Source organism: Ruditapes philippinarum, unplaced genomic scaffold (assembly GCF_026571515.1).
Source record: "Ruditapes philippinarum isolate M1 unplaced genomic scaffold, ASM2657151v2 ctg5139_1_1_1_1, whole genome shotgun sequence".
In the NCBI taxonomy this organism is placed as follows: Eukaryota; Metazoa; Mollusca; class Bivalvia; order Venerida; family Veneridae; genus Ruditapes; species Ruditapes philippinarum.
Window position 1 is genome coordinate 22,798 of NW_026866465.1, and position 27,271 is coordinate 50,068.

At 31.1% G+C, this 27,271-nt stretch overlaps 1 protein-coding gene across 3 annotated transcripts in view; it reads left to right on the top strand.

The window, feature by feature from the left end:
• The window catches only part of LOC132732572 (protocadherin-11 X-linked-like), a 42,633-nt gene extending 15,484 nt beyond the window's left edge, over positions 1 to 27,149 (top strand). Inside the window, exons 3-7 of one of the 3 annotated variants that reach the window (XM_060719053.1) lie at positions 16,036 to 18,964; positions 22,567 to 22,746; positions 23,714 to 23,846; positions 24,330 to 24,363; positions 25,651 to 25,790. In XM_060719053.1, coding sequence (XP_060575036.1) covers positions 16,250 to 18,964; positions 22,567 to 22,746; positions 23,714 to 23,846; positions 24,330 to 24,349 — 3,048 coding nt within the window. In that variant the 5' untranslated portion in view covers positions 16,036 to 16,249 and the 3' untranslated portion in view covers positions 24,350 to 24,363; positions 25,651 to 25,790. Of the gene's footprint in view, positions 1 to 16,035; positions 18,965 to 22,566; positions 22,747 to 23,713; positions 23,847 to 24,303; positions 24,364 to 25,650 lie in introns of all 3 variants that reach the window. The other 2 variants (XM_060719052.1, XM_060719051.1) reach the window with 2 other exon arrangements.
• The last annotated feature ends 122 nt before the right edge of the window (positions 27,150 to 27,271 follow it).

A 27,271-nucleotide genomic window follows, 5' to 3' on the forward strand; every position in this document is an offset into this window, starting at 1 on the left:
ATCCTTGTTAGTCCTGATATTACAAAAGTTATGTCAAAATCAAAAATTGAAACAAATTTTTGAAGAGAAATTATTATTAAAGAAAATTTATTTATAGCAGGAAAATTTCATTTCTCATGACAAATCCGTTTCATAGATATGGCATGTAAGCGTGTATTATTCATATAATGGTTCTTGAATCGTTAGCCAGTATGTCATACAGGTTTTATTGGATTTGATAATTATGATAATAGCATCTGGTTTAAGTTGGACAGTATTGGTTGAAAATTATTAAATCAGCTGATTTAATGCTCCACTGAAGAGTGACAGTTCACCACTGTGACAGATCTTAAATGTCCACTCAAGAGTGACTGTTCACCACTGTGAAAGATGCTGAGTTATTGGAATGCAGATCAAAAATGGTTTAATTTTTTCATTTGGTAAAATTATTAAACTTTTGGTGATATTTTATTACAACAGCTGGTCAGGATGGTTATAAGATGGCATTGTTGAAGTAATTAGTTGCTTTTAGGGATACTGATGGGGACAGGTGCACCAATTATTATGCCATTTTAACAATGTTACTGATTTCTCAAACATTACTGATTTTTCTGACATTACTGATTAGTCAAGACATTACTGATTTCTCAGACATTACATATTTCTAAAGCATAACTGATTACTCAAGACATTATTGATTCAGTCAGCCGTTACTGATAAGTCAAGACATTACTGATTTGTGAAAACATTACTGATTTCTCTCTCAGACATTACTGATAACTCAAGAAATTACTGATTAGTCAAGACATTACTGATTTCTCAAACATTACTGATTCAGTCAGCCGTTACTGATTAGTCAAGACATTACTGATTTGTGAAAACATTACTGATTTCTCTCTCAGACATTACTGATAACTCAAGACATTACTGATTAGTCAAGACATTACTGATTTGTGAAGACATTACTGATTTCTCTCTCAGACATTACTGATAACTCGAGACATTACTGATTAGTCAAGACATTACTGATTTCTCAGACATTACTGATTCAGTCAGCCGTTACTGATTAGTCTTGACATTACTGATTTGTAAAGACATTACTGATTTCTCAGACATAACTGATTTAAGTCAGACATAACTGATTAATCAAGACATTACTCATTTTTCAGACATTACTGATTTGTGATGCATTACTCAGACATTACAGATTTACAAAACATTGAACTAATTTGTTAATGTGGAATTGATATGGGGCTTTAAGATTCTGTCTGTTAAACAGTTGCGATATTCAAATGTGTGAAATATGAAATACAAATTTTATCATAGTAGTTTTTTTTCTGTTTATTCTTTAAATTTAATCTTGACTATAATCATAATATTTATCTTATAATCTCTTAAGTGTTTTTGAAATTTATTTCAAATCTTGAAAATAAAAACTTTGACACATTCAAAATGCATATAGTATCAAATTGCACGAATGCATTTTGGCAAGTTTGAATTGTCACTTATTAGTCTATAAAATGAATAATAGAATCATTTCTATTGAAATCCCGAATAGAATTTTTCACCTGCAATGACAGTAATTTTTATTAAATTAAAATGGATTAAGCTTAAAAAAAAATGAAAAGAAAATTTATTATTCTTTTTTATAATCTTTACTGTCCTATCTGACACACTTAAAGGTACTTCTTAACAGATTTTGGATAAAATTTTCAATTTGTTAAATTTGACAAAATTTGTCACTGACAATTACAGTAAAATTATTTCTATGGAAAACATTTTCCGTTTCGAGTATTCAGAAAGATTGGTGAGTTTCACTCAGATAGTAGCTATGGTCACTTGAAAGTTATCATTTGAATTTAACATTATTTTTGAAACCGAAATTGATTTTCTCATCTTGAAGACCCATGCAATAGGCCCCAAAATGCTTTTAATTTCATTTCACATAAATCATTTAGTTTTGGTGCCTTGTTAATAGCTTAAAGAAAAAGTTGCTTATTGGCAAATAACCTGAACTATATTTTGCTTCTGTTGCTTTTTAGCAAATAGTATAAAATGATAAAGTTTTTTGTGTGGAAGTCAAAATTATTAATACTACTTTGTTTACATTTTACTACATTTATGACAAATAATTTCACATTCTGAGCTTCTTTCTTTAGGTGATATTATCATCTAACATGAAATAAAATCATCATTTAAACCTTTAAATAGTCATATAGCCCTATCTACAGTAGTAAACATTTACTTGTTTCTGAGGCAAAATGTGCCTTTAAATGGAAACGAGTTACTTTAAAGATTATGATAATTGAAAATGTTGCTATTTCATTCAGCATTTCACGCTGGGATGTCGAATTGAAAGTTTTTGAAATTTTCAAAATTTTCTTTTTTAAATCGCACAAAGAACCTACGTTAGGTCTAAGCTTCCCCTCAGTTGTATGTAAATACGTTTTATTTACATAGTTCGAACTTTAGTCAAAAAATATAATCCCGGGCTCGCGGAATAATTTGTTAAAGAATGTTTAGTGTCCCGAAATTCTCTTACGTGTAAATATTTGAAGAAAGAATTATACACGGGAAATTGAAAAAATACTTTTTATTGTCGTATGCCTGTATGTATTGGTCACTATTATGATACGTAAAGTATAAGTTACTTTTGGCAGATGATTAACTGGCGAAATATGGACGGACTTAATTTGTACGATCAAGGTATTTTTAGCTCGACTTTTCTATGAAAAGGGGAGCTATCCTACTCGCCCCGGCGTCGGCGTTGGCGTCACACCTTGGTTAAGTTTTTCGTACCACCCCACTTTATTTCAGAAGTATTACAAGTATGGCTTTGAAACTTACCATACTTGTTCACCATCATAACCTCCATCTACAGACAAGAGTACATAACTCTGTCAAGGTTTTTGACAGAATTATGGCCCTTTTTTGACTTAGAAAGTGTATTGAGCTTGGTTAAGTTTTTTGTACCACCTCACTTTATTTCAAAACCATTGGAGGTATTGCTTTGAAACTGACCATACTTGTTTACCATCACGACCTTCATCAACAGACAAGAGGACATAACTCTGTCAAGGTTTTTGACAGAATTATGCCCCTTTTTGACTTAGAAAATACATTGAATATGGGTAAAATCCACTTATTGCCTTAACCCTTTGAGATATTGCTTTGAAACTTTTAATGCTATTTCACATCATTACCCCCATCTGTACGCAAGAGAAGGTAACTCTGTCAAGGATTTGTTTTAAAAATTAAGGCCTTTTATCGACTTAGAATCTTGGTTAAGTTTTTAGTACCAGTCCACTTTTTGACTGAACTGTTTGAGATATTAATTTGAAAGTTGGAATACTTGTTTACAATCATGATTCCCAAACATGTCAGGAGAAGGTAATTCTGTCAAAGATTTTATTTGAATTATGGCCCTTAACTGTCAATGTTTTGTTACCTTATTCTCTCAAAGTGGGTTTAATACTATTAAATTTATTTAAGGCTCAACTCAGTTTTTTTTTCTTTCTTACCAGCCCTCTTTTGACTTAAACATTTCAAACTTTGCTGCAGTGTTCAAGGGTATCACACAATTCAGTAAAATAATTCTTCACTAAATATCTTAATGCTCATGGCCATTGTTCACTTTAAAAATACAGAGATTCTTGTATTGCCTTTTACTGCAAAAACTTTTTTTATTGGCAAGCAATAAAAAAGTCGAGCGCGCTGTCTTACGGACAGCTCTTGTTTGTTGGTCTTGTAGCTATAGGTTGATTAATTACATTAATTAATATGAGTGTATCGATAAATATATTTATATACTGTTGCCTAAATAATTCATTATGTTTTTAATAGAACTTCTCTGATGTAAGGAGGGAGTGCTAGTGCTTGGAGGTTATGTTTATTTAAATTTTTATTTTTGACATTTTAAAATATTGAAAGTTGGGGAGATATGAATAGTTTATGTGCAAATTAAACATTAGGCTGGAATCAAATTTGAAATAGGTTTGAAACCGAAAAAGTGGAAACTGGAAAGGTGAATAATAAGTTTCTTATATATGAGTATTGAAAATTGAACAAGTCTTAGAGAAAATCAACAAACTTACAAATGTTTCTTGTGTGACTTGATAAAACTGTTTAAAGACAATTAATAATTGGACAGTATAATTTGAGTTCATCAAATATTTTGAATATTTTATGTACAATATATATGTTGATCGAAATAATTGGTGTCATATTGAAAGGATGTTCATACATGTACTAAAAAGTGAATTTTATGTACTAAAAAGTGAATTTTATTCATGAGGTATGTTAATTATTCCAGTGGTGAGGGTAAACAAACCTAGACACACAAACCATGATGTGATACTTTTGCAAGTTAAAATTTCATTATGCTCCTGAAAATTTGATAATTAGATATTAAATATGGAAACATTCAGACTTGGTATAAGGATAATAAATGATTCAGAATACATGGTAATATTTTGATTTTATCAGACACGTGCATTTTCAATAATTAATAATGTTGACGGAAACATGCAAAGTAGTTTTTGTTACAGGTCTTGTGCCATTAGTAATAACATACATTTTGAATAATAATAATGGTTTTGACATGTATATTATGAATATATTGTCTGTAATGGGTAATTATATAGGAAATATATGTATGTTAATTACCAGTTATTACTGTAGTAATTATTATTTTCACTATGAAAATGGTCGAATATGGTCGTTAAAGGTTGCTCATATTAATTATAATATTTGCCTCTGTGATTGGTTAATGGTCAATTACCATGACAACATAATTGCTATTTATATACCTAGGTTGACACATACAACATTGACGGATAAAAGGAAGAAAAAAATAATTTGGCGATTTTTGTCGTGAAAATAATTATATCAACTTGTGAAGAACCGAGATTCTCGGAGGTCAGTTTTTCGGCAGGCTTTGTTAGTGAGGGATTAAAATGTCCACTTTGGAGTTAATGTGATACTGGGGAACAATATGATGACCATTTGTCATCATGTTGACGCGGGGACAGTAACAGACTGACCGTTGCATCTGTTGACCCGCAGTCTTTGTAGTGGACGTTGGAATTTTTAAAATATAGTCATCATACATGCGATCTTGGGACAAAACGATACAAATACACTGGTCATTTTGAAAATAAATAATGATAATTGGACCACTAAATTAACGGGTAAGTGAAAATGTCCGGAGGACGTAGGGAAAAAGTACAATATCAGATAAATCGCCGTGGGTACAGTCAGCATATGTTACGATCGGGGCAAAGTGCACATTCACGTCTTGATCGCAAAGTTCTTGTCGGAAAATACAAATGAGGTAGATGGTATCATAAACGGATATAAAAACATAGAATCAGAAATAAAAGAAATTGATCAGTAACTTTGCTAAATTGAAGATTTTTCCTTTAGTATATTTTAATGAAAAATTCTGAATAGTTGACTTGACCTTTTGTGTTATTTTCTTATTATTGATATTTTTACATGAATACATATGTATATACATTTTGGTCAGGCATAAGTCAGAGACAAGATTTAATTATGATTCACAAATTTTTTTCCCGCTTATCTTTTTTTGCTGGCTTGAATTAAATTTTTACATATGATCTTATAGCGAAATATTATATGTTTTGTATCTGTGATTACCATCACAACAAAAATAATTTTATTTATTTCATCATCACCATCATCAGACAGTCAAAGGAAGTGTTATTATTACTATTTAGGTATTCAGGATCACATGGAAATATAAAGTCAAAATCTGTGAGTTTAATGTATTCAATTTCTTTAAAATCTGAATCATTTTGCTTGTAAGAAAAGTTTTTAAAAAAAAAGAAGAGAAAAGCGCAAACACACAGTCTGTCAAACTTGAAAGCTGTAGATGTACAGGTACTCTTTGGTCACCATATGTTATAATCAATGTATAAATATTTAATTAAATCACAAGAGGTGGGATAATTAGTACAGTCGTGAAGCTTGATAATTAAATAATGTTGTACAATAGGTAGCTATATGATACTGGCGGTCCCAAAATTACCATATAAATAAAACATAGCACAAATAATACTTATTGAACGACATGCTGGGCGACACAAGTTTTGTACTATTTTGGCTTAATATCTATTGGCAAAGAAGATTCAGGGCTTTGAGGGAAGTTAAAGCTTTTGGTGGTCATGGCAGGTGATTTTTATTTTGTTATTTGGTAAAATTTTTGAAAGAGTTTAGGAATATTGATGAGTTATAAGGAATGAAAAATTTGAAATTTTAAGTTGATTTTTTTGTTTGCAGCATCTTCATGTAGTGAATATATACAATTAAATAATTACTCTTAAAAATTTGTCAGTACTATATTCTATTAGCTTAAAATTGAAGTGTCTTTTAATGTTTTGAATTTTTCAAAATTTGGCTGACATAGGTCATTATATAAGAGATGGGAACAAAACATAAATGAGCGACTATTAGAAAATTGGTTGGATATTCGATTATGAAATTCTGATTTGAATATTCATTTAAAAAAAGATTTATTTATTTTAATTTTTATTCATTGAACTATTGTTTGTTTTTCAAGGAATTTTCTATCATTTTGGTAATACTGTGAGTTTAAAAGGTTGAAATTTTAATTGAAAAGTTTAAAAGTTGAAACAATTTTCAGTGTCAATGTACGAAGAAAGACGGACTTAAATGAGCATGTTTATGCTATCATAGATCAAAATTATCTTCATTAAATGGTAAAACCATGGGGATACAGCAGTAGTTCAACCCTTTTAAAGCATTTGTCGAGAAGTCTTACGTTCTCGTAAATAGCGATAGCACTAATTATTAGTCATTCTCAAAGGGTTTACAAGTGCCCGCTTAATCCTAGAAACAAATCCCCGAGTTGTACTTATTGGAATTAAGTTTGTTTGATGTACTTATTGAGAAACTGATAGGTCCCGATTTTTAAGTATCTTATGACAATCATTTCAACGGCTGCGAAGACGAGTTTTCAGCAGAGTGCGGTCAGTTAATGGGCTCAAATCCTTAAGTATGTTTTTCTGCGGAATATTTCAGTCGCTAATCGAAAATGGTACAGATTTTAGTCTGTTGCAGACCATTTAATTGGGAATAAATGTTTTAAAGAGTAACCCTTTGTTTGGTTTTGATTTAGGATATGTAATTGTGTTATTTGGCCGTCTGCTTGATTGTCCGTCTGGCCCTTATATGAAATTATCATCATCAAAGACTCAATTGAAGAAATGACTGTAATTCTGAAACATTACACTTATAGATTTAAAACAAACATTGAATATAAGCTTATTATTTCAAACAAGATCTTTTTACATCCCCTGATAAAGATACTGACATATTTGATGATGTTTTCTTTGCATTACTCAAATTTTTGTAAGAAATTATATTACTAGTTGTACCATACACAGCTGTATAATATTTCTATAATATTTACATAAAATACAATCACATAAAACCCAGCATCATAACTTCTGTAACTTTCCTGTAATCATTTTAGGCGGGAAAATAATTTCCCAGTGTTGTCTGCAGAAATCCCTAGTGTAAAAATATAGTTGTGTGACAGTAAGATTGGAAAAAAAAAATTGTGTACAATTTTGTGAGATAATTCAGAAGATACCCTGGTTGTCATGGACAAAATTACCCTAATCATCACATCGAGGCTGACATATTAACATGTCATTTACAAATTAGAACATAATTATGTCACATTTAATTATTTTCTTAGCGGTCATAAACTCCTGTCATTGTGTACGGTAAAGATCACATTTTAATGATTTTCCGTTGGGTTTCTTTTCTGCCTTTGGGTTAGATTTGGACATTTTCTGTTGTTTTTATGATTATTGATTATTTTTTGGTAATGATTAGTATTGATTGATAGCAACAGGTATCTTATTGTTGTCACTTGTGATTTTTTTTTATTGCTCTCTGTTAAAGGAAGTGGAAGATATTTTTATTATGTAATGGAGAACACCTTTAAAATTACTGTTATAGTGTTCCTATAAATAGATATAACTGATAAATTAGCAGACGACACAAAGGTTGATATTTTCTTTAGTATAATAATATTGTACCAAAGAGAGTTTGAGAAAGCATATTAGTCTTTTCAAAACAGATTAAATTTACTTTAAAATCAGATGTCAAAATCATGTCAATTTTTAACAAGGTATTTGACTCGTTTTCTTTCAAGGTGTTGAGGCCGTCAAAGGACTTAGCGCCCGTCACATCTTGAACATTAGTTACCCGCAGAGTTTGTGTATCGAGGTGTGAGAGAGGAGGTGTCTCTCTCATTTTGACCATGCATGTTTTACGATAAGAAGCTTTTGTGTCGCCCAGCAAGATGCATTCTGGGTAAATAGACTGGAATTGATTGCATTGATGCCCGTCATTAGAGTCGAAACATGTTTCGGGTAGCCGGTTGACAAGGCAATATTCACTGGTGGCCTTTTTTCTATCAAAAATATCTGATTTATATTGAAGATTCAAAGCGGTTTGAGTTTTTCTTTAGTTTACAGATGTGTAACGCCACGGTTGAAGTCGTAAAGGTCAGAGGTTTGACTGAGGCCGGGGTTCGGAAAGGGTCAGATTTTGGCTAGTAGTCACGGACCATGCTGAGATTTTTGATGCAGAAATTGAACAAATTAGTTTTGCATGGAGATTTTTCAATTAGAGCTAATGGGATTTTAATTTGAATGACAGGACACCCTACACTAGCAGCATGAAATATTTTTCTAGTTTCTTTAATAGGTTTAATGATTGCTTGTACAAGAAAATTTATTTTGTTCATGAACCGGTACTCAGTACAAAATATATTTTTTAGTCCTTTATATTTCAATGCAGATGAGACAAAAACAAATTATTTACATGAACAAGACCTGTATTAAGATTTTAGTTTTTTGTTAATAAAGATATTTGATAAAAATTTATAACCATAGAAATTCTTTAAGAGTCTTCAAATACATAAGGTGTCTGTCCGTGAAGACAGGGATGATGGGTTCGAGTCCAAGTGGTATCACATGACAGCAGCACTGAATAGTTTAAGTTCCTATCAGTGGACTTGAAAGTGTTAAAGCTACACATTTTTAATCTGTTTGTAGAACCTTAAAACTGTCCTTGTCTTGATATTACTGTCATAATAATTATGTTAAGAAAAACCATGATCATGTCTTGTGACAACTTCTCAATTTCCTGTTTTATTTTAAACACCATTGTCTTGTTTTTGTATAAATTTTCTTATTTGATGTTTAATATCGGTTACCATGGTGATTATATAGAAATTAGATATTTTGTGATTCCATCATGTAATGCAATCAATATAAATAACCTGTAGAAATATAGCAATTGTGACAGTAAAATAAGGAGGTGTTTTTAATAAGAGACCTTATGGTGATGTTAAGGAATCACATTACATTCGGGGGAAAATGTCTTGTTTTGTATTACAATCTATTTATGGTTTTGCAGAAAGAAAAAATCTGAATAATCATGTACAAAGCAAATTTCTCATTTTTTTTCTGAACAAAGAGAAGATGCTCTTTTCAGGTGTAAGCATTGATTCTGTGGACGAGAATTTTTGTGGCTTTTGCAAAACAAAGACTGAGGAAAGGTTGAAGTTATTTTTGTTATACAAATTTGAGTAGACCAAAAATGTTACAGTAAGAAAATTAGAAAATGATTACAGTATGGTTTTCTGAAGTTAAGTATTAATTGTGCCAACTATGAATAAAATCTGAATACAAATATTACTGTTTAACACATTGACAATTGTAATGAAAGCCTTTAGAACCCCCAGGATAGTAATCAACCCCTAACCTGCCAATCAGGAACAGATTCTACGCATGTGTCCAGTGCAGACCAAGATCTGCCGGCACATCTGTATTGTCTGTGATCGTCACGTCGGCACTATTCGTTTAAATACAGTCAGTATTTTGATTTATTCAATAGGCTAAATTTGCTTACATGTTTATTAAGTGCCAACCAAATTTGGTCATTATAATCAAAATGATAAGGAGCAAATTTACTTTATTAATGTTACCGATATGCTGAAATTTAAATATACATGTATTATCATAGTTGTTTAATTTGACAAATTTTGATTTTCCTTACGGCATTTGTTTTCTGTGAGTAGCGTCGTACGGCTGCCAGGGTTGACAGGATTTTTACACATTTTAGACAAGTCATTGTACCTGATGTGTTAACTCGGCGGGATAAATCTCATGGGGTGGTACTGCTAATCGTCACTACATCGGAATGACTCTCGATGATTTGTTGACGAGAAAATTAATCCGAATGTATCATATCTTCTTATATTGGTTGCCGTGATTCTTTCATCGTCCTGACTGTCAGATAACTTTTATAAATGTTTAAGATTACGCCGAATTATGAAATTTCTGGTATTCACGAGTCTCGGTTAATTGACGTATAAGGTACAGGGATTAGTCCCGAAGCTTCTTGTATCAGAGTGGCTATTGAAAACTTAAGACGTTATTAGTATTGAATAAAATTTTCGTGCAATTATTTTTCGAACATTTGTTAACATTTGAATTTATTTTATCACATTATGTTAAATAAGATGGATTTACAAGTACTTGACTTTTTACTATATAAGAATGTTAAATAGTATGCAGGTAAACAAGATTCATAAAAGTTTTTAAAAAAAATCCTAATGCTAAGGATTTGATGAGAACACAAATTGAAGAGATCGCATGAATTTAGAAAGAGAACTTACTGAAAAGGGTGGGGTTATTTTTTTCAACATTTCTATAATTATTCTAACTTAACTCGAATACAGCTGATTAAATATTTCTCAGAACAAGTGTGCACTTTGGACTGGTTATAATGTATGGAATAGATTTGAGATTTAGAAGACATGCAAGGTTTAATGATCTTAAAACAACAGCCTTGGTTGAGATTTTATGCGGTTAAAACTTATGATTAAAATTCAAAAAGTTTGTCATGAGAATTAACAATAAAAGGGAAATCTGCGGACCACTCTCGAAAATTGGCGGGCGTAGTTATTTACTTCGGAGGGTCAGACTGGCCATAGGTCAGTAAAAAGAGGATTAAAAAGTCATTGAATGTAATATTTATTGGTGCCTGTAGGAGGAGAAAATTATACACCATTTAGATATGTCTGCTATTGAAGAGGATTTAAACATTAAACCAGACAACGGAAATGTCTCTGGTTGTCCAGCTTTATTTGCGGACCTTGGACTACTCGAGTGAGTTTCAAGATTTTAAAGGATGTATAAATGTTTGAGTCACTTTCTCAGAGTCACTTGTACTGGTAGTATCGATGGTTAAGCTGCATTGTTGAATGATTCTGTAACATATCGATGTACCTAACTATTATTAACCAGGTTTTCAATTTTGAAAATCCTGGTTATTAGATTGGGGTATGGCGGGCGGATGGGCGGATGGGCGGGCGGGCGTCAAACGAAATTGTGTCCGCTCTGTAACTCTTCAACCCTTTGAAGAATTTTGATGAAACTTCAGACACATGTTTACCACATCAAGATGATGTGCAGAACGCATGTTCCGCATGGCTGGCTCCAAGGTCAAGGTCACAGTGACATTAACATTGAAAATCCTGTCCGCTCTGTAACTCTTCAACCCTTTGAAGAATTTTGATGAAACTTCAGACAAATGTTTACCACATCAAGATGACGTGCAGAACGCATGTTCTGCATGGCTGGCTCCAAGGTCAAGGTCACAGTGACATTAACATTGAAAATCCTGTTTACATGATTTTTAACTTGATTTGGCAGTCAAAGGTCATATTATCTTTGGAGGTAATTTAAAAAAGATATGATATATTATTTCATGTCTACTTTGTAACTTGTTTTCATTATACAGAATTATCAATATAATTATAGTGAACAAATTCTTCTGTGCTGAACTCGTCCTACATTTCTCAACGGATTTTGTTCAAACTTTCACAGAAGCTTTGTCATCAAGCACCCTGGCACATATTGTCGGGGTTTTGTGATTGGATAGTTTTTGACCTAATTATGGTCCTTTGTTTTTTTCCTTATACATAATATTATAGTGAACACTTCTTCAGTGGCAATTCCTCCTACATTATTCATGTTTTACATTGCACATAGTTACATTGTTTGTTGCTTGTATTTGTATTTCAAATACAACATATTTATCTACAATGGTGATAATTGAAAACCTGGTTTCATGGCATTGCCATGTTTCTTGTTTTATACATAAGTTACATCGGTTTTACGTTCAACCTGAAATTTTTATAGATGATAGTCCTTCTTGTTGACAAATGGCATAAGTGTGCATTAACCTCTAATTGACAAACTAAACAAACATGTTGACATAAGTAATGCAGTGTGAAATCACAATGGTGTACATCAGTAAACAAAAACTAACTGCACTTCTATTTGAATGTAAAGATAAAAGTATAACATAGAAGTTATGTAACTGTTTCTTAAGCTGAAACTTAAATAGATCAGTGTCATTCCACTTAGGAAAATCTTTATCAAGATGTCCATTCTCCTGAGATTGTAATTCAGATAGTAAAAGTCAGAAATTTTTCTGATTTGTCTACACTAGTATCAGTGTCAAAGATTTTTGGAGATGATAAAACTTTTGCTGAAAATTAATACAAAGTGGTGTTCTCTTTTTTGTTTAAGCATAAATTCTTGTGAATTTTTTTTAAAATCTGATAAAAATTGTTAGTAAATTGTTATTAATTAATATACTGTATGAATGTATGAAAATTATGATATGAGCTGATAAAATTGTTGTTGATAACTTTTTTTTTACATGTAAATTACATGTATTGATAACTGTAGATTAACTTTTCAAATAAACAAAATATGACTAGACAAGTTCCAGCATTGATTATTTTGGCTTTTCCTTGTAAACCAGGGAAATTGTGTAAAAGAAATTTAATTTAGATATTAAGAAATAAATTGAAAATGTATAAAAAAGTTTAAAACAAGAATATTTTTGAAGATTCAGTATTTTATAAGGCAAATTTCTTTCCTATGGCTTTAAAAAGATCATGAATTAAGCAAGAATTATTCATTGATTAAAAAAGAATACTTCATTAATTAAGCAAGAATTATTCATTAATTAAGCAAGAATTATTCATGAATTAAGCAAGAATTATTCAATGTATTATTAAATCTTGAGAAGACAGGAGTTCAGAAATATTGATGTTTTTGCTTAATTGAAATTTATAGGCAGAAATAAAATTAAAACTTTCAAACTTTGCATGTCTAGACTAGTTGATCAGTTATTGGTCTTCAGAAAAAAACACAACAACATTTGGTTATAAAATTATCCATTGTTTGTTAGATATGTCAACACATTACTGATGTGTAAGAAAGTTTGATGAAAATCTGATTGACATAGAAAAACAGGTCATCCTATTTGTTTGCTGATCTTGTCGAAACTTTATATGATGCATGTCTGTTTCGTATAGAGTTATATATTAAACCAATATCGGGTCAAAACGTACAATAATTGTACAAAAGTACAATAATTGTGGAAGAATAAAAAGAAAAGATATTGGCATTTTAAGTGATAGAAAATGGTGACATAAAATTGATATTTGTATTTTACAGGAACTGCATCTGTCTGTCACAATGTTAAGTTGAATGACTTTAATGTCCTTTTTAAATAAAAGCCTAAACAAGAAAACTTGTATTTATTCTTAACCTTGATGGTTTAGTTATATGTCATTTAAATATTTAATGTTGGAATTATTATAACTTGGTTGGTTGTGTTGCATTTTTTTGGACTTGACTAGGAAATATAGTATATTCCTATAATGTAAGTAAATAAGTTTAAATTAAATGGAACAGATTTATAAAGAATTTGAACATTTTTATGTTTAAAAAAATGAAATGTTAAATGTCATATTTTAACATGTATCTTTGTGATTTATAAGATATTGTTTGTGTTTAAAAAAAAATAAACATTACAAATGAATAACAAATTAAAGATAGAAAAAATGAAATAATACAAAAAGCTTACTTCATCTCTTGAAAGGAAATGGTCATGTAATTTTAACATAATTAACCCCACACTTACCTCATATTATTACAAAACTTTGACATGAATGACATAATTTCTTCAAGTTTATTCCTGACACACTTATCTAATATTACACCTATAATCACAGGAAAACAAACTACTGGTCACCTAATTACATACAACAATGGTATAATTACAAACAACAATGGGGTGATTAGTATTTACTGGTAATTACAATTTAATTAACTACTGATCACAAAGATTGACAAACTTCTGCTGGTAACCCTATTCATGTGTCACACATATTAGTCGCTTACTGTGAAACTGTGAAAACTCGCACTTTGAGCGGAATCCAAGTATTAAATATACCACTGACTTGTTCTCAGAGTATAACCTCTCCAGGTGTTGTTTGGGTAGCGATTGGATCTGAATTAATTATTAATCAAAGTTTGATAGTTGAAGATATATTTAAACAGAAACTTGAAAAAGACAGTTTAATGAGAAATGTGAGTAAAGTTTTAGAATAAAAAATAACAAAACTTAAAAATTAAAAAAAGTATTGATTAATATTAAAACTTATTTAGATCAAGAAAGATGTTATATGTGCTAGTTTTAATATTTTTTTTAAATAAATTGACATGTTAAGTAAGTAATGGATTACTTGGAATTTGGAATAAATGTTTAAACTTATTTAACTTTAAAAGCTTGTAAATTCTTTAATTCAAAGTAAATATGATATTTTTTTAAGTAAGAAATGATGTTTATCAGAAAATTTAGTAGTAAAACAATAGTGCCTATATTTGGCAAAATTTAATACAGTTAAAAGTAGTGGGAAATCTTAAACTATGTAAAGAGAGTGCTTCAAAAGCTTGACTGTTCATTTAATAGACTGCAGTAGCTTATTTTGGATTTTTACTTATCATAAACCTTTGTTTACTTAATGTCATTGTTTATACAAATTATTGTGTAACAAATCCCATAAAAATCAGTGGCAACTAAATCGTACACATGGTGTAAATTATCATATGTCCTAGTTGGTCATTGTCCCCAAATGTTAACGTAAGCTCAGCCCACTCTAGGCCAATACTGCTCTCTGATTGGTCAAGGTGTTTAGTTTGTCCTACCTTATGTCCAGTTAATGTACCTGTAATTATATTGGATTATTGACTGGTCACTATTCAATAGGTAGGGGGTAGACAGGTGTACGGTCACTTTGGTGTTTTGTGCTGTACGTAAATATTTTATTGTGATGCACTTAAACTGATGGCTGATGCAGATTTTCACCATGATGTAATTCGGAGATAGTAAAATTGATTCATATAAGGAATTTATTTTGAAGTGCATTTTTTTCTTTCCTTGGTAAGGACGACTTATTATTTTCTTGGTTTTTCTGTGCGGAAAATTTAAAAACTTTTGCAAAAAGTTGATATTTGGATGTTTATGTCTGATTTGACATACTGTTTGTTTTATGAGATTTTTATATGTGAGTCAATATATATACATGAATGAATGTCAGAAAAATGTCATTAATGAGGGCGATCAGTGATAGTAATGTAGAAAGTTAATTAATGAAATAAAAAATTATTTTTTTAATCACTTTTTTTTATGAATTTTATATTTGTGAATGCAAAATTGATGGATCGGTAATGTACAGTTTTATAGAGTTGTTAAAAAAAATCATGTTTTAATTTGTTTATATGTTAATGAAAATATCAAAACATTCACAAAATGTGACATCTAATCTTTGTTCTTTTTACATGAGCTTGTTTTTTTTTCTTTGCTCTTTTAAGATTTTTTTTAAAGAGTCATTTGCATACAAGTGTTTTAGAATTGTAACAACATTGAAATTCATTCAGTCATACTTCACCGAATTCTCACAAATTATTAAAGTATAAAAACATGCTCATTTCTTTGTGGAAATCGATATGTTCTAATGGATTCTCATGTATAATATGGGGTTTATGCTTCAGGAATAACACACAACGAGTTGGATATGGATATTATGTAGAATTATTATTTATATTTATTCTTCTTTCATTCCAGATCCTGCTACCTGTTTCGATTAATGTGTATGAATGAGAGAAGGACAAACAAACTAAATAATTGTGTCACAACATTCATCAGTTCATCACATCATTTTCTTCATTCGTGTTTTTGTGATCAGCAGTGATAACGTGATTTTCGTGGAAGCAAATGACTTGAAAAATATCGTGACTTATCTTTTGTCTCGCACTTGTGTGTAAGAACGAGGATAAAAATGTTTTCGTTTTGTGTAATCATTTCATCGGTCAGCTTAGTGCTAGCTCAGGAGACACTTATCACTTACAACATACTCGAAGAGCAAGGGGAGTTAACTTACGTCGGAAATGTTGCTCGAGACAGCTTCTTGTACCAGAACTATACCGAATTATTTCCGCAAATGAAATTTCAGATTCTTACTCAGGGAAACTTATTTGCTTCAATGTTTACAATTGATGAAAGCGCCAGTACTCTACGAACCGGAACGAAGTTGGATCGTGAAGATATCTGCCCATATGAACCGAAGTGCGTATTAAACTTTAACGTTGCTGTGTACCTTAAAGATCTAAACACAGATGTTCTGGACTTATTCAAGATTATCAAAATTCAAGTTTTTTTGGACGATATAAATGATAACACACCTGAATTCCCGAACAGTGAAATCACCATGGCAATATCAGAAAATTCTGAAGTGAAAAAAGCATATTTTACACCAGGAGCATTTGATTTAGACACTGGAGCTAATAATTCTGTACAAAAATATGTTATGGATCCACAAAATGAAATGTTTGGACTAGAATTGCTACGTAACTTGGACGGCACTTCAGATTTAAATATCGTTGTGAATTACCCACTAGACAGAGAAAGCAGAAGTTTCTATCAGCTTTATATCTATGCAATAGATGGAGGGTTTCCAGTGCGTACTGGTTCGGTTAAGATTAATATTACAATAACTGATCAAAATGACAATGCTCCAATATTTACGAAAACTCAATATGGCGTCACTGTTGAAGAAAATACTCCAATCAATTCAACAATTCTCATTGTAACAGCATTGGATGCTGATGCAGATGACAATGGAAATGTTTCGTATAGGTTCAGTTCAAGAACTCCGAGCAAAGTTAAGGAATGTTTCAATATTGATATCACTACAGGAGAAATTAAAGTTAAAAGCATTTTAGACTACGAGGACAAGAAAAATTGGACATTTAAAGTTGAAGCCTTCGATCATGGTAACCCGGCTAAAACCAGCACGTGCACCGTCGTTGTCACTATTCGAGATACAAATGATAACTACCCGCAGATAAATATAAACTTGCCACCAGGTGGCCCGAAAATATCTGAAGCTGCAGATACCGGCCATTTTGTTGCTCATCTTGTCGTGTTTGACCACGATGAGGGTGTGAATGGCGAGGTCAAATGTAAAGTTCTAGGAGACGATTTTCGATTGGAGGACTTTAAGATTGAAAATAATTTCAAAGTGGTGTTGAATAAGCCATTGGATTATGAAAAGCAGGACAGTTATGAAGTAACAGTTGAATGTGAAGATGGGGGAAGTCCGCCAAAAAAGAACGAAACCAGTATTAGTGTGAAAGTTGAAGATAAGAATGATAATTATCCCGAGTTTCTGTTCGATGTTTATGAACAGACATTCCAGGAGGAAGTATTTCAGTCTATTATTGTACAAGTGTCTGCTACAGATGCTGATAGCGGTGAATTAGGGAAGGTCACTTACGGACTTCAGTCAAATACTGATCCAAGATTCAAAATTAATTCTAAAACTGGTTTAATTACAGCAAATTCTATTTTCGATCGGGAAGTTGACCCAATTATAATATTTAATGTCTTGGCCTGGGATAATGCAGAAGAATCGCTGACATCTACAGCCACCGTGGTCATAAACGTTACTGACATAAATGATAATGCCCCAAAATTTCCTTCAAATCCAGTTGAAATTTATTTCCTTGAAGAGCAGCAGGCAATGCAGACGCAAAATTTGAATGTTACTGATCCAGATTTCGGACCAAATGGACAGTTTGACTTGATATTCCCAAAAAATAATTATCTTTTGGAATATTTTCATTTCAATGCAATAACTGGGGAAATAAAGACATTGAAACCAATAGATAGGGAGGAGATAGCATATTTCAAATTCATGGTCAAAGCTGTAGATCGAGGTATCCCGCAGTTAACCAGCACAGCAGAAGTGATAATTCATATCTCTGACTCAAATGATAACATTCCAGCTATAACCTATCCAAATAACGGAAACAACACCAAATTTGTACCAGTTACATCACCCGTTGGTTTCTACATAGCAACTGTTGTAGCTTCTGATAAAGATGACGGACTAAACGCACAGTTGTTGTACTTTATCGACGAAGGGGATGATCGCGAGCTATTTAAGATCGATGTGAACACAGGAATTATATCAGTTGGGAGAGAGATGACTGAAAAAGACGCAGAAAAGTATAAGCTTCAGCTTGCTGTTAGGGATAATGGGACGCAGCAGAGGACGTCCTACGCAACTTTGCATGTTGTTGTTCAACCAGCAAATGAGACAAGTTTGATGAATGTTGCCGAGGAGAATAAACAGAACATTATGCTTGTTGCCATTTTTGTGGCTATTACTGTGTTCATCTCAATTGCCATTATTTCGTCTATCTTCATACTACGCTATGTTGACAAGAGAAATCGTGCGAGAACGCCACCAAAGATCAACGAAAATAGATTCTACGATGCACCGCCACGTATAGACGAAAGTATGTCAGCAACTTCAAGTGTTTCTAAAGACTCTGATACAGAATTGTTGAAAAAACGAGCCAAAAAAGAAGTTAGTTTTTCAATAGATGAGGACTACAGTGACCCTGGCAATAATTCTACGTTGACCAACGTGACGTCTTTCTCAACCGTCAAACCTTCATATCTTTCCATGGATTTTAAATCTCCAGAGGTAAGACTATTGTTTTATTTTATATTTATATTTATAAGTTTATAGACCTGTAGCAATACTTAATATAAGAGTTTCAGAAAAAAAAAATTATGTTGTGACAATGTGTTCTCGCAATTTGATTTTGTGGGGGTTTTTTTTTACATCAATCTTCTCAATTCTTTGTCATTTTAAATGAAATTCAGATGCATAGTCATCAGGGAATAATTTGAAGAGCCTAAATAATGATTGTTCGTTTTTACGCCTGATTTCTGCAATCAAGTCATTCCTATATAAAGGTTATCCAATGTTTTACGAATATTTATATAAAAGTTTAATTTTTGAAATCATGTTAAGGGGTGCGATAGCCCTCCTGCGGAGGATTATTCGAGTGAAAAAATCTGTTCCAACGACTCTTATGTAATTAAAATGTATTGTTATAATTCGACCATTTGGGGTGATTTTAATATCTCCAGCCTACTTCAGTATAGGTGAATAGAAGACGGTCTTGTTTTCTGATAAAATGTTTTTACTTCGACTTTATTTGAAATGGATAGTTAACTGCTTTGACGTGGGTACTCAAGTCTATGCATTGAGTTCAACACTAAATACATAAAATAAATATTGTTTGTCCACTGTTTAGGTAAAATAAAAACACACGTCCCTCGATATTTTGTCAGTATTTCATTTTACAATGAATTACGACACTGTTTTTAATGACCACTTGCTTGTCTACATTAAAGGAATAAAAAGGCCTCGGGATGTTTCTTTAATGTTTTAACGTTTGGTCAGGACGTATTAAAATTATATTTATAGGTCTCTTAATTTTCCCTGTATATGCGGCAAAATTTTCTTACTGACAAAGCTGTATGATTTACTAGATGGTAGATAAAAATCTCGCCAGCAATTAAAATAAGATTTTTTTATTAGATAATGTTAACTAGGTTGATAACATTTCATAATTTGTTAGACCTATTACACATCAGATAAGCTGTGTTTTGTTTATAGGTTAAATGATGCTAAAAGTGATAAGATTTTTGTTGATGCCTATCATGTGATGAAATTTTCTTTTTTTTGTCATCTTTTTTTCTTGAATGAAAACTTAATCGCAAAAAATTTGAATTTGAATGAGTGGGGCCTAAATTTTTACTTCAATAAAGAATTTTATCATAGTATATTGCACAATACCTAATTAAAGCATGTTTAAAGATGTTATAATAAATAAAAAACTGTCTAGAATTGATGACATGTGATGAACAAATATCTTTATCATGAAGGACGTCAATACACGAGGCCTCAATTTTTACTAAAATGTACTAGTGATATGATGAAATGAAAAGGTGCTCGATTAAATAATGTAATTGTTTTATTTTTTCCGCAAATAGGTATTAACTATTATAATGGACTTTTTCCCTCCAATTTTCAAATTGCAATATGTACATGTTTTTCCTTTTGTTGTTGTTGTTTTTTTTGCATAGGAGAAAATTAATTCATGATAAATACATTGTACATACACATCCAGGTGGTCATCGCGTCCTTTTTTCCTACGACCAGATTTCTTATTACTCAGTTGACATATTCAAATATTTGCCGACTAAACGATATTTCCATAAAGTACACACCATCAGTTTACAGGGCTGTTGACTTATGTTGTACTTGTAAACTCTTTAAGAAATTCAAACTTTCCAAAGTTAATAAAAATATCAAACAAATTTTGCTATGTCATAAGTGTGGCATTGTAATAAATTAATAGTAAAACGAGTAGTTTTGATTCCAAACAGTTTATATATACGACTATACACATAGACTGTTGTATAATTATATTTGTACATGTCACATGATTTGTGAATAATTTGCATGTTTTAACATTTAAATTTATATTCTGTGCAAATAATATCAAGGAAAGATAACTGCTTGATTTTAAGACTGGAGGAATTTATGTACTTTTTATGTCCAGCTTGAACTTTGTTGATTATCTACTCAAATTTATCTCAAATTTCTGATTCATAAAAACTTTGGCGATATCTTCCTCATTCTTCAGTATCTGTTGTACTAGTTTATATGGAAACAAAAGGAAATTTACAATCATGCATAAAGATACTAATACTTTTCGATTATACCCCACCAATATAAAAAGAAGAAAACATTTCCTCACATTAAAAATTGCCATTCATAATTGACAGTTTTTTGTACAAACTTTTTAACATGTATAAAGCTATTTACCCTAGTTATTAACCGAAACATTATAAAAGTTGATAACTTTATCTGTGGTTTTTCCTACTAATTTTTTATTACAGTATTATTTGATTTGTAGCGATTTTGTCTTTTTTATGAGGATATTTTTTTAAGATAAAGAAGTGATGTATCATAGTGGGGTTAATAGATTGCTCAAATCATGTTGTTAAAGATGTCATCTAAGGTATGAATAGGTGAAAATAGTGTACGAAATACATTTTCCCTTAAAATCATGACTTTACATGGTACAAGATTTAATGGCCGATTATCATTCTTTCTGAGGAAAAGCTTGAAGAAAATATAAATATAGATTTAAATCTTTTATTTCCGCCAAAATTTAGATGACAAGTAACCTCTAGGTTATTAATTTGTGTCAAAAGTTTAACAATGTTTAAGGTTATCTGAACACAATTATTTGCTTGTTTACTTTAATGTAGCAGTAATGAATTGTTTAGATTTTCAGGCAATTTTCAAAAACCTTAAAATCTTCTTCACTTTTCAAACCTTGGATGTTTTCAGCCCTATCTTAATGAGAGAACGTCTTAAAGTGGACATCATTAAACCAAGATTTTATTTCCTTTTGATAAAGTTTTCAAAATAAAGCCATTCAATTGATTTTCAATTTAAAATGTATCATTTAAAGTAAACAGTGTATGACCAAACATTGCTCCTTGGGTCATACCATGTCATAAACAAAATGTTGACCATTAAAATACACTAAAATTTCTGCAAGTTTGAAATGGTCATAATTTTTCAATGGACTTAAACTGTTATTGAATGACCTATAATTCTGTCTACATAATGTTAGATAAATAAGTCCATAAATTTTGGCTTTTAGCCTATTAAAGTAATAAACTTGTATCATCTTCAAAATAGGACTTAACTTCTAAGGTGAAATTAAGCTATTTCTTAAATTATAAAATAACTAAGACCTCTGTTAGCAGTCAAAGTTTTGGGGGGGAGGGAGTGATTTGTTATAGATGTTGATTTGATGAACAGTTTTTTGCAAATCTGAACTTTATTTGTTAAGCTGAATTACAAAATTGTGGTAATTTGAGAAATTTAAGCATTCACAAAAATGCAGATTTTCTTTGAAGAATCTTTGTCTTTTTGTTTTGTTTGATTTTTCATCCTTTTTTTAGCAAAATAATTGAACAATAGACTTATAGTTAAATGTAGATGCTTTTCAAATCTTCCCATAATGCATCACAATATTTTATTAAATTGATCTTCTTTTGGGATGTCTTACATTGATATTTGAGGCAAGAAAGAAAGAATTTTGTAAAGTCTCGGCCTCTCTGATAGCAGATTGCTTTGAAAAAAATGGATATAGATCTATTTTCCCCCTGAAAAATATTTTTATTTCTAAAAGTTATTTTATTATTTTTCAGGATACACAATCAAGTACATGGTTATGTAACAATACAATGTCCTCAGATATGAGTAAACAAGACATGTACAGCGAGAAAGAGCTATCTAGTCTTACACACAGTCAACTACAGAATGGATTACACCATATAGCGGGAGGTAACTCTGACAGATTGTGGTTACAACCAGTCAGAGAAGAAGAGGTGAGTAGTCTCCCTTGGTGCAATTTCACTAGTCTGCCACCAAATAGATCAATATTTTTAGTGAACATTTTTGAGAACAAGTTTTTTTATCATTGGAAACAGAAAATGTAACATAAAGTAAATTAACTTCAGCCAATGCATTTTAGTTATTCAAATATTGTTTAAGTTTAAGAATAATCTCCCCATATGAATTATTCATGATTATCCAGTGCTTAGACTCGTGGCGTCTTATTTTAAACATGCGTCTGTTTACACAAACATTGGACTTTTAAATTTTGTCAAGAGCTATCCAAATCTTTCGAGGAAGTTTGCTTGTTTAACCATAATTTCAAGAGTTTGTTTAAAGTCAAAACCAAGTGGATGATGTCCATTTAAACCCAAAGATTAGGAAATTAAAGCAAAGTGATTTTCCTCGAGATCGCAAAACTAATTTATGAAGCTTTTTACATGACTTGAGTGCAAAAATAAGACTTAATCATAAGTGTATCAAAATCAAGCATGCTTTTTATGGCCAGAAAATTATATTTTTTATGACGACAAGTTTGTTTGTGGTGAAGTTTTACAATTATTTGACAGTAAAAATCATGTTACCGTTACTTGTGGTCATCTAAAAACTCTTTGATGGTCAGTTGAATGAGTGGGATAATATGTTTTCTATTATGATATATGGTGTATCATTAAACAAAACTATAGTTATAAATCAGTCATTTATTTTTGATGTCTAAATTAACAAGTTCATAACTTTCGTACTTTCCAATTTCATGCTTTTTGCAAAAGTAGCAAAACTCATATAGATGTCTACAGTGTTGTAGAATTGTAAACTATGCCCTGTGTATGAATTGTTACAAAGAAATCAAGTAATGATGTTATTTTTATGGCCTAATTGTAATGAAACATAAGTAAAATCAGTATTTTATTTTTAAGACTAGAAAAAGTTCAAGTATTATTTTTTGTGTGTGAATTTCAGTCGAAACACATGATGAAAAGAGCAGACGACAATCATAGCGAGACGTCCCACGAGACGGCAACTAGCGATAGTGGGCGGGGCGGTAGTGAGGAGGATATACATAGCAACAGGGGACATCCCCTTAGCGATACAGGTAATTATTTCTAGTCTTTTTTGTCGTCTGTAAAAATTTCTTCACTCTTCTTTGATACTTCTCTTACCTCATTTTTGAAGAGTATGTCACATGATCTAGATAAGCATATTTGATTGGATGTTTTAGAAATGATGTTTTGTAAATTTGATAGCATCTTAGAAAAGATGGAGCATCTAAATGTGTTGAAATTAAATACCTGTAAAGTATATATCTTCAAAAGTAAATTAATAATCTTGAAAAAGAAGAACCAAAAAAAGTCACTTTCAATATTTCTAGAATTTAGGTTAGTCTTCACTAAATAGTTCACACTGAATATCAAACACTGTAATATTATTGAGAAAAAAAACCTGGAATGTTTATACAAAAGGCATGTGCTTATAATATTGATTTGAAATAAAAAAAAAAAGAAAAATTTAGTAGGCTATGTAAGACACTATAAACCACACTGCTATTTCAGCTATATTATACCAATGCTATGTTTAGCTAAGACACGTGCTCGATGAGAGCATATTGGGGGGTAAGTGAACGAAACGTAGGCCGCACGACCCCCGCTTTATTTTTCAGGATATTTTTTTTTCTTCACTGATTTTTTTTTTGGCTCCCTTGTTTTGTGTTTAAGCACAAGCATGGATTTGAATGTTTTCTGTAGATAGAAAAGAAAAAAAAAATACGAAAATTTTTAATTGTGAGGTAATGAGTTTGTAATGATGATTCAGCATTTCTGTTTAATAACAATGCAAACAATAGATCCAGCATTTTTCGTGTCACTATCAGTTGTTGTACATGTACATGTCTGTTTTATAACATTTGGGCTAAAAATGTTAAAATTATGCCAAAATGCTTGTGTAGACTGACAGAATGCTAAAATTAGGCTATAAATACCAAAATTCGGCTAAAAATGGTAGAAATAGGCTAAAAATGCTGGAAATTAGGCTTGAAAATGCTAGCAGTTAGGCTGAAAAATGATGAGTTTATTTAGCCATGTTAATGCCAGTAAATTGCTGAATATAATTACAAATCCATTACCTTAAGAAAGGCGAATTGCATGAGTCAATCCATAAAAAAGATTAAAAGAACTTGCTGCTTATTAGAAAAGTATTATACAGGTTGATGTTTTCTGTACATAAATGTATTTAGGTTCCTTTAGGAAAAATATAAGCTTCTCAATTTTCTGGCGCAAAATAGGGGTGATTTCTTTTCTTTTTTTTATGACAGTTTGAAAAATTTATTAAGTGCCCAGAATATTTGCAGACCCCTTTTTATTTTCATGAAACTTTTTGGTATGATAGGAGTAAAAATCACAACACCCCTGTTTTGACAGTGTTAGAACTAATCGGCTACTGACTAAAATTATGTAATCAGATTAAATTTAGATACATTGATGTATTTTCTTTTACCCCAGAAGAGTTTATTTTAACACAAGTATTGTTGTATTGTTCTTTTTTGTGATAATTTACGTTTCATTATTAAAAATCAGTAGAAACCCCTGGTACAATATATGTCTTACCGTTGTTAATGAGTTGTTATGTTACACAATAATAATGTATAGAAGATAATTGACATCGTAATCGTATGATAAAAATGACCATCATATTTAAGAAACAGATAATTATACATGTCTAATGAATAATCTTATTTCATCATCAATGCTATTTATATAGAGTATTGATTATCGCTTACAGTGTTTACATTAATAGTCATACTTGAAGGTTTTCTTCTCAAATCTTGCTGTAAATTATAGCATGAAATTCTTCTGTTTTACATTAAAATCAAAATATTTAATGTATTGTATTTGTTATTTCAGAAGAAGGCAAACAGTTTAATTACTACAGTAACCGCCACAGTCACAGGTCGAGACACAACCAGATGTTACCACGGCGACCCCCACCACCCATTCCAACAGACAGTTTTCCGAGAAACATTAGTTTTAGTGACGATAGTGTAACTGCAAATACTACGGTAGCTAGTTACGGTAAAATGCTGCCATCTAGTCCTGTGTCAAGTTCAACCATGTATAAAACCCCGCTAAAACAGCAAGAACTGTTCACAATAAGTGGGAATAGTGCTAGAGACACGTTCTTAGAGACACAAATGACAACGCCAGGGATCGGGTATTCCGTTGGTGACATAGAGACCATGAGTGAGATGGCAACAACGTGCCGTGATGACGCGAGTACAACTACTTCGGGAAGTTACACTATTAACCCAGACGACTTGTGCAATGAAATTGATGAACTCTTCTTCAAAGATGTCATAGTGTAATGAAAAGTTGCTTCCCTTTTCATTTCAAAACAGACACTTTCAAAAGTGCAAAAATGTGCCAATTTTGATATTTAACTTATTTAAGATGCTAAATTACATCAAAATCATTTCAGATGGTCTTGATAATCAAGTTAAAAGGTGCTACTTGATTGGTCAGTAATATGTCACATGATCAATATCAACCAATTAGATTGCTTCTTATGAAATAACAAATGTACCTCAAGATATTTGCTTTTAGTGATGAACACATTCAATCATTCATCAATCATTTATCATCAAATCAATCATCATCATGATCATCAGTTCCAGATATTACCCCTGTAGTGGATCTCATCACTGATGGACACATTGTCTCATAAAGGGAATTTCCAAAATTAGAATGAACTATGAAATGTTAAAAAAACTGAAGGAAAACACATTTCGATTTAGAACATTTACGTTGTAAACATTAAAAATGATATTAATTGGATGTTGTGACATAATTGAATATAAATGTGCTATTTTGTTTGTTCTCTGATGGTGAAAAACATGAAGATTTTACATTTTTTTCATTAAAATTTTTTTTTTCAAGAAATTTTTAAAAACCAAAAATGAATGATTGTCTCTGATTGGTGCATCTGTGCAGTATTATGTACTTTTATAAAAACTTCACTGATTGGTTATTTAAGTAATGGTATATAAAATGTATCGCAGAAAATATTTGTCTTTTTATTTTTGGTCGCCACAATTGTATTTGGTAATTTCAAAATTTTCAGAAATCAGGAATATGAAAGTAAAAAATGTAGAACATCAAGACTCTGTTTTGAATAATATGAAAAATGTATTCTTTGAATGTTTTTCTTCATCTTATATGTGATTCTCTTACCTTTCCTTTTTTGTATGTCTGAAAATTGTATAGAATCTGTGAATATGTATGATATGCAAATAAGCCAGAATCTTTGAATATGTAAGATATGCAAATGAGTTACTACTAATTATGTAAATTAATGCACATTATCTAACAGGCAGCAGGCATAGAAGAATTTATTTTACTCATTTTTTTAGGTACAGCAGTTTTAATTGAAAATGCAAAATTGAGTGAGTTTTGAATACAGTATTAATGAAAAAAGTTGTGAATTCGTTCATTTTGTTATTTGTTCTTGGTTTTAGTTTCGGGGATTTTT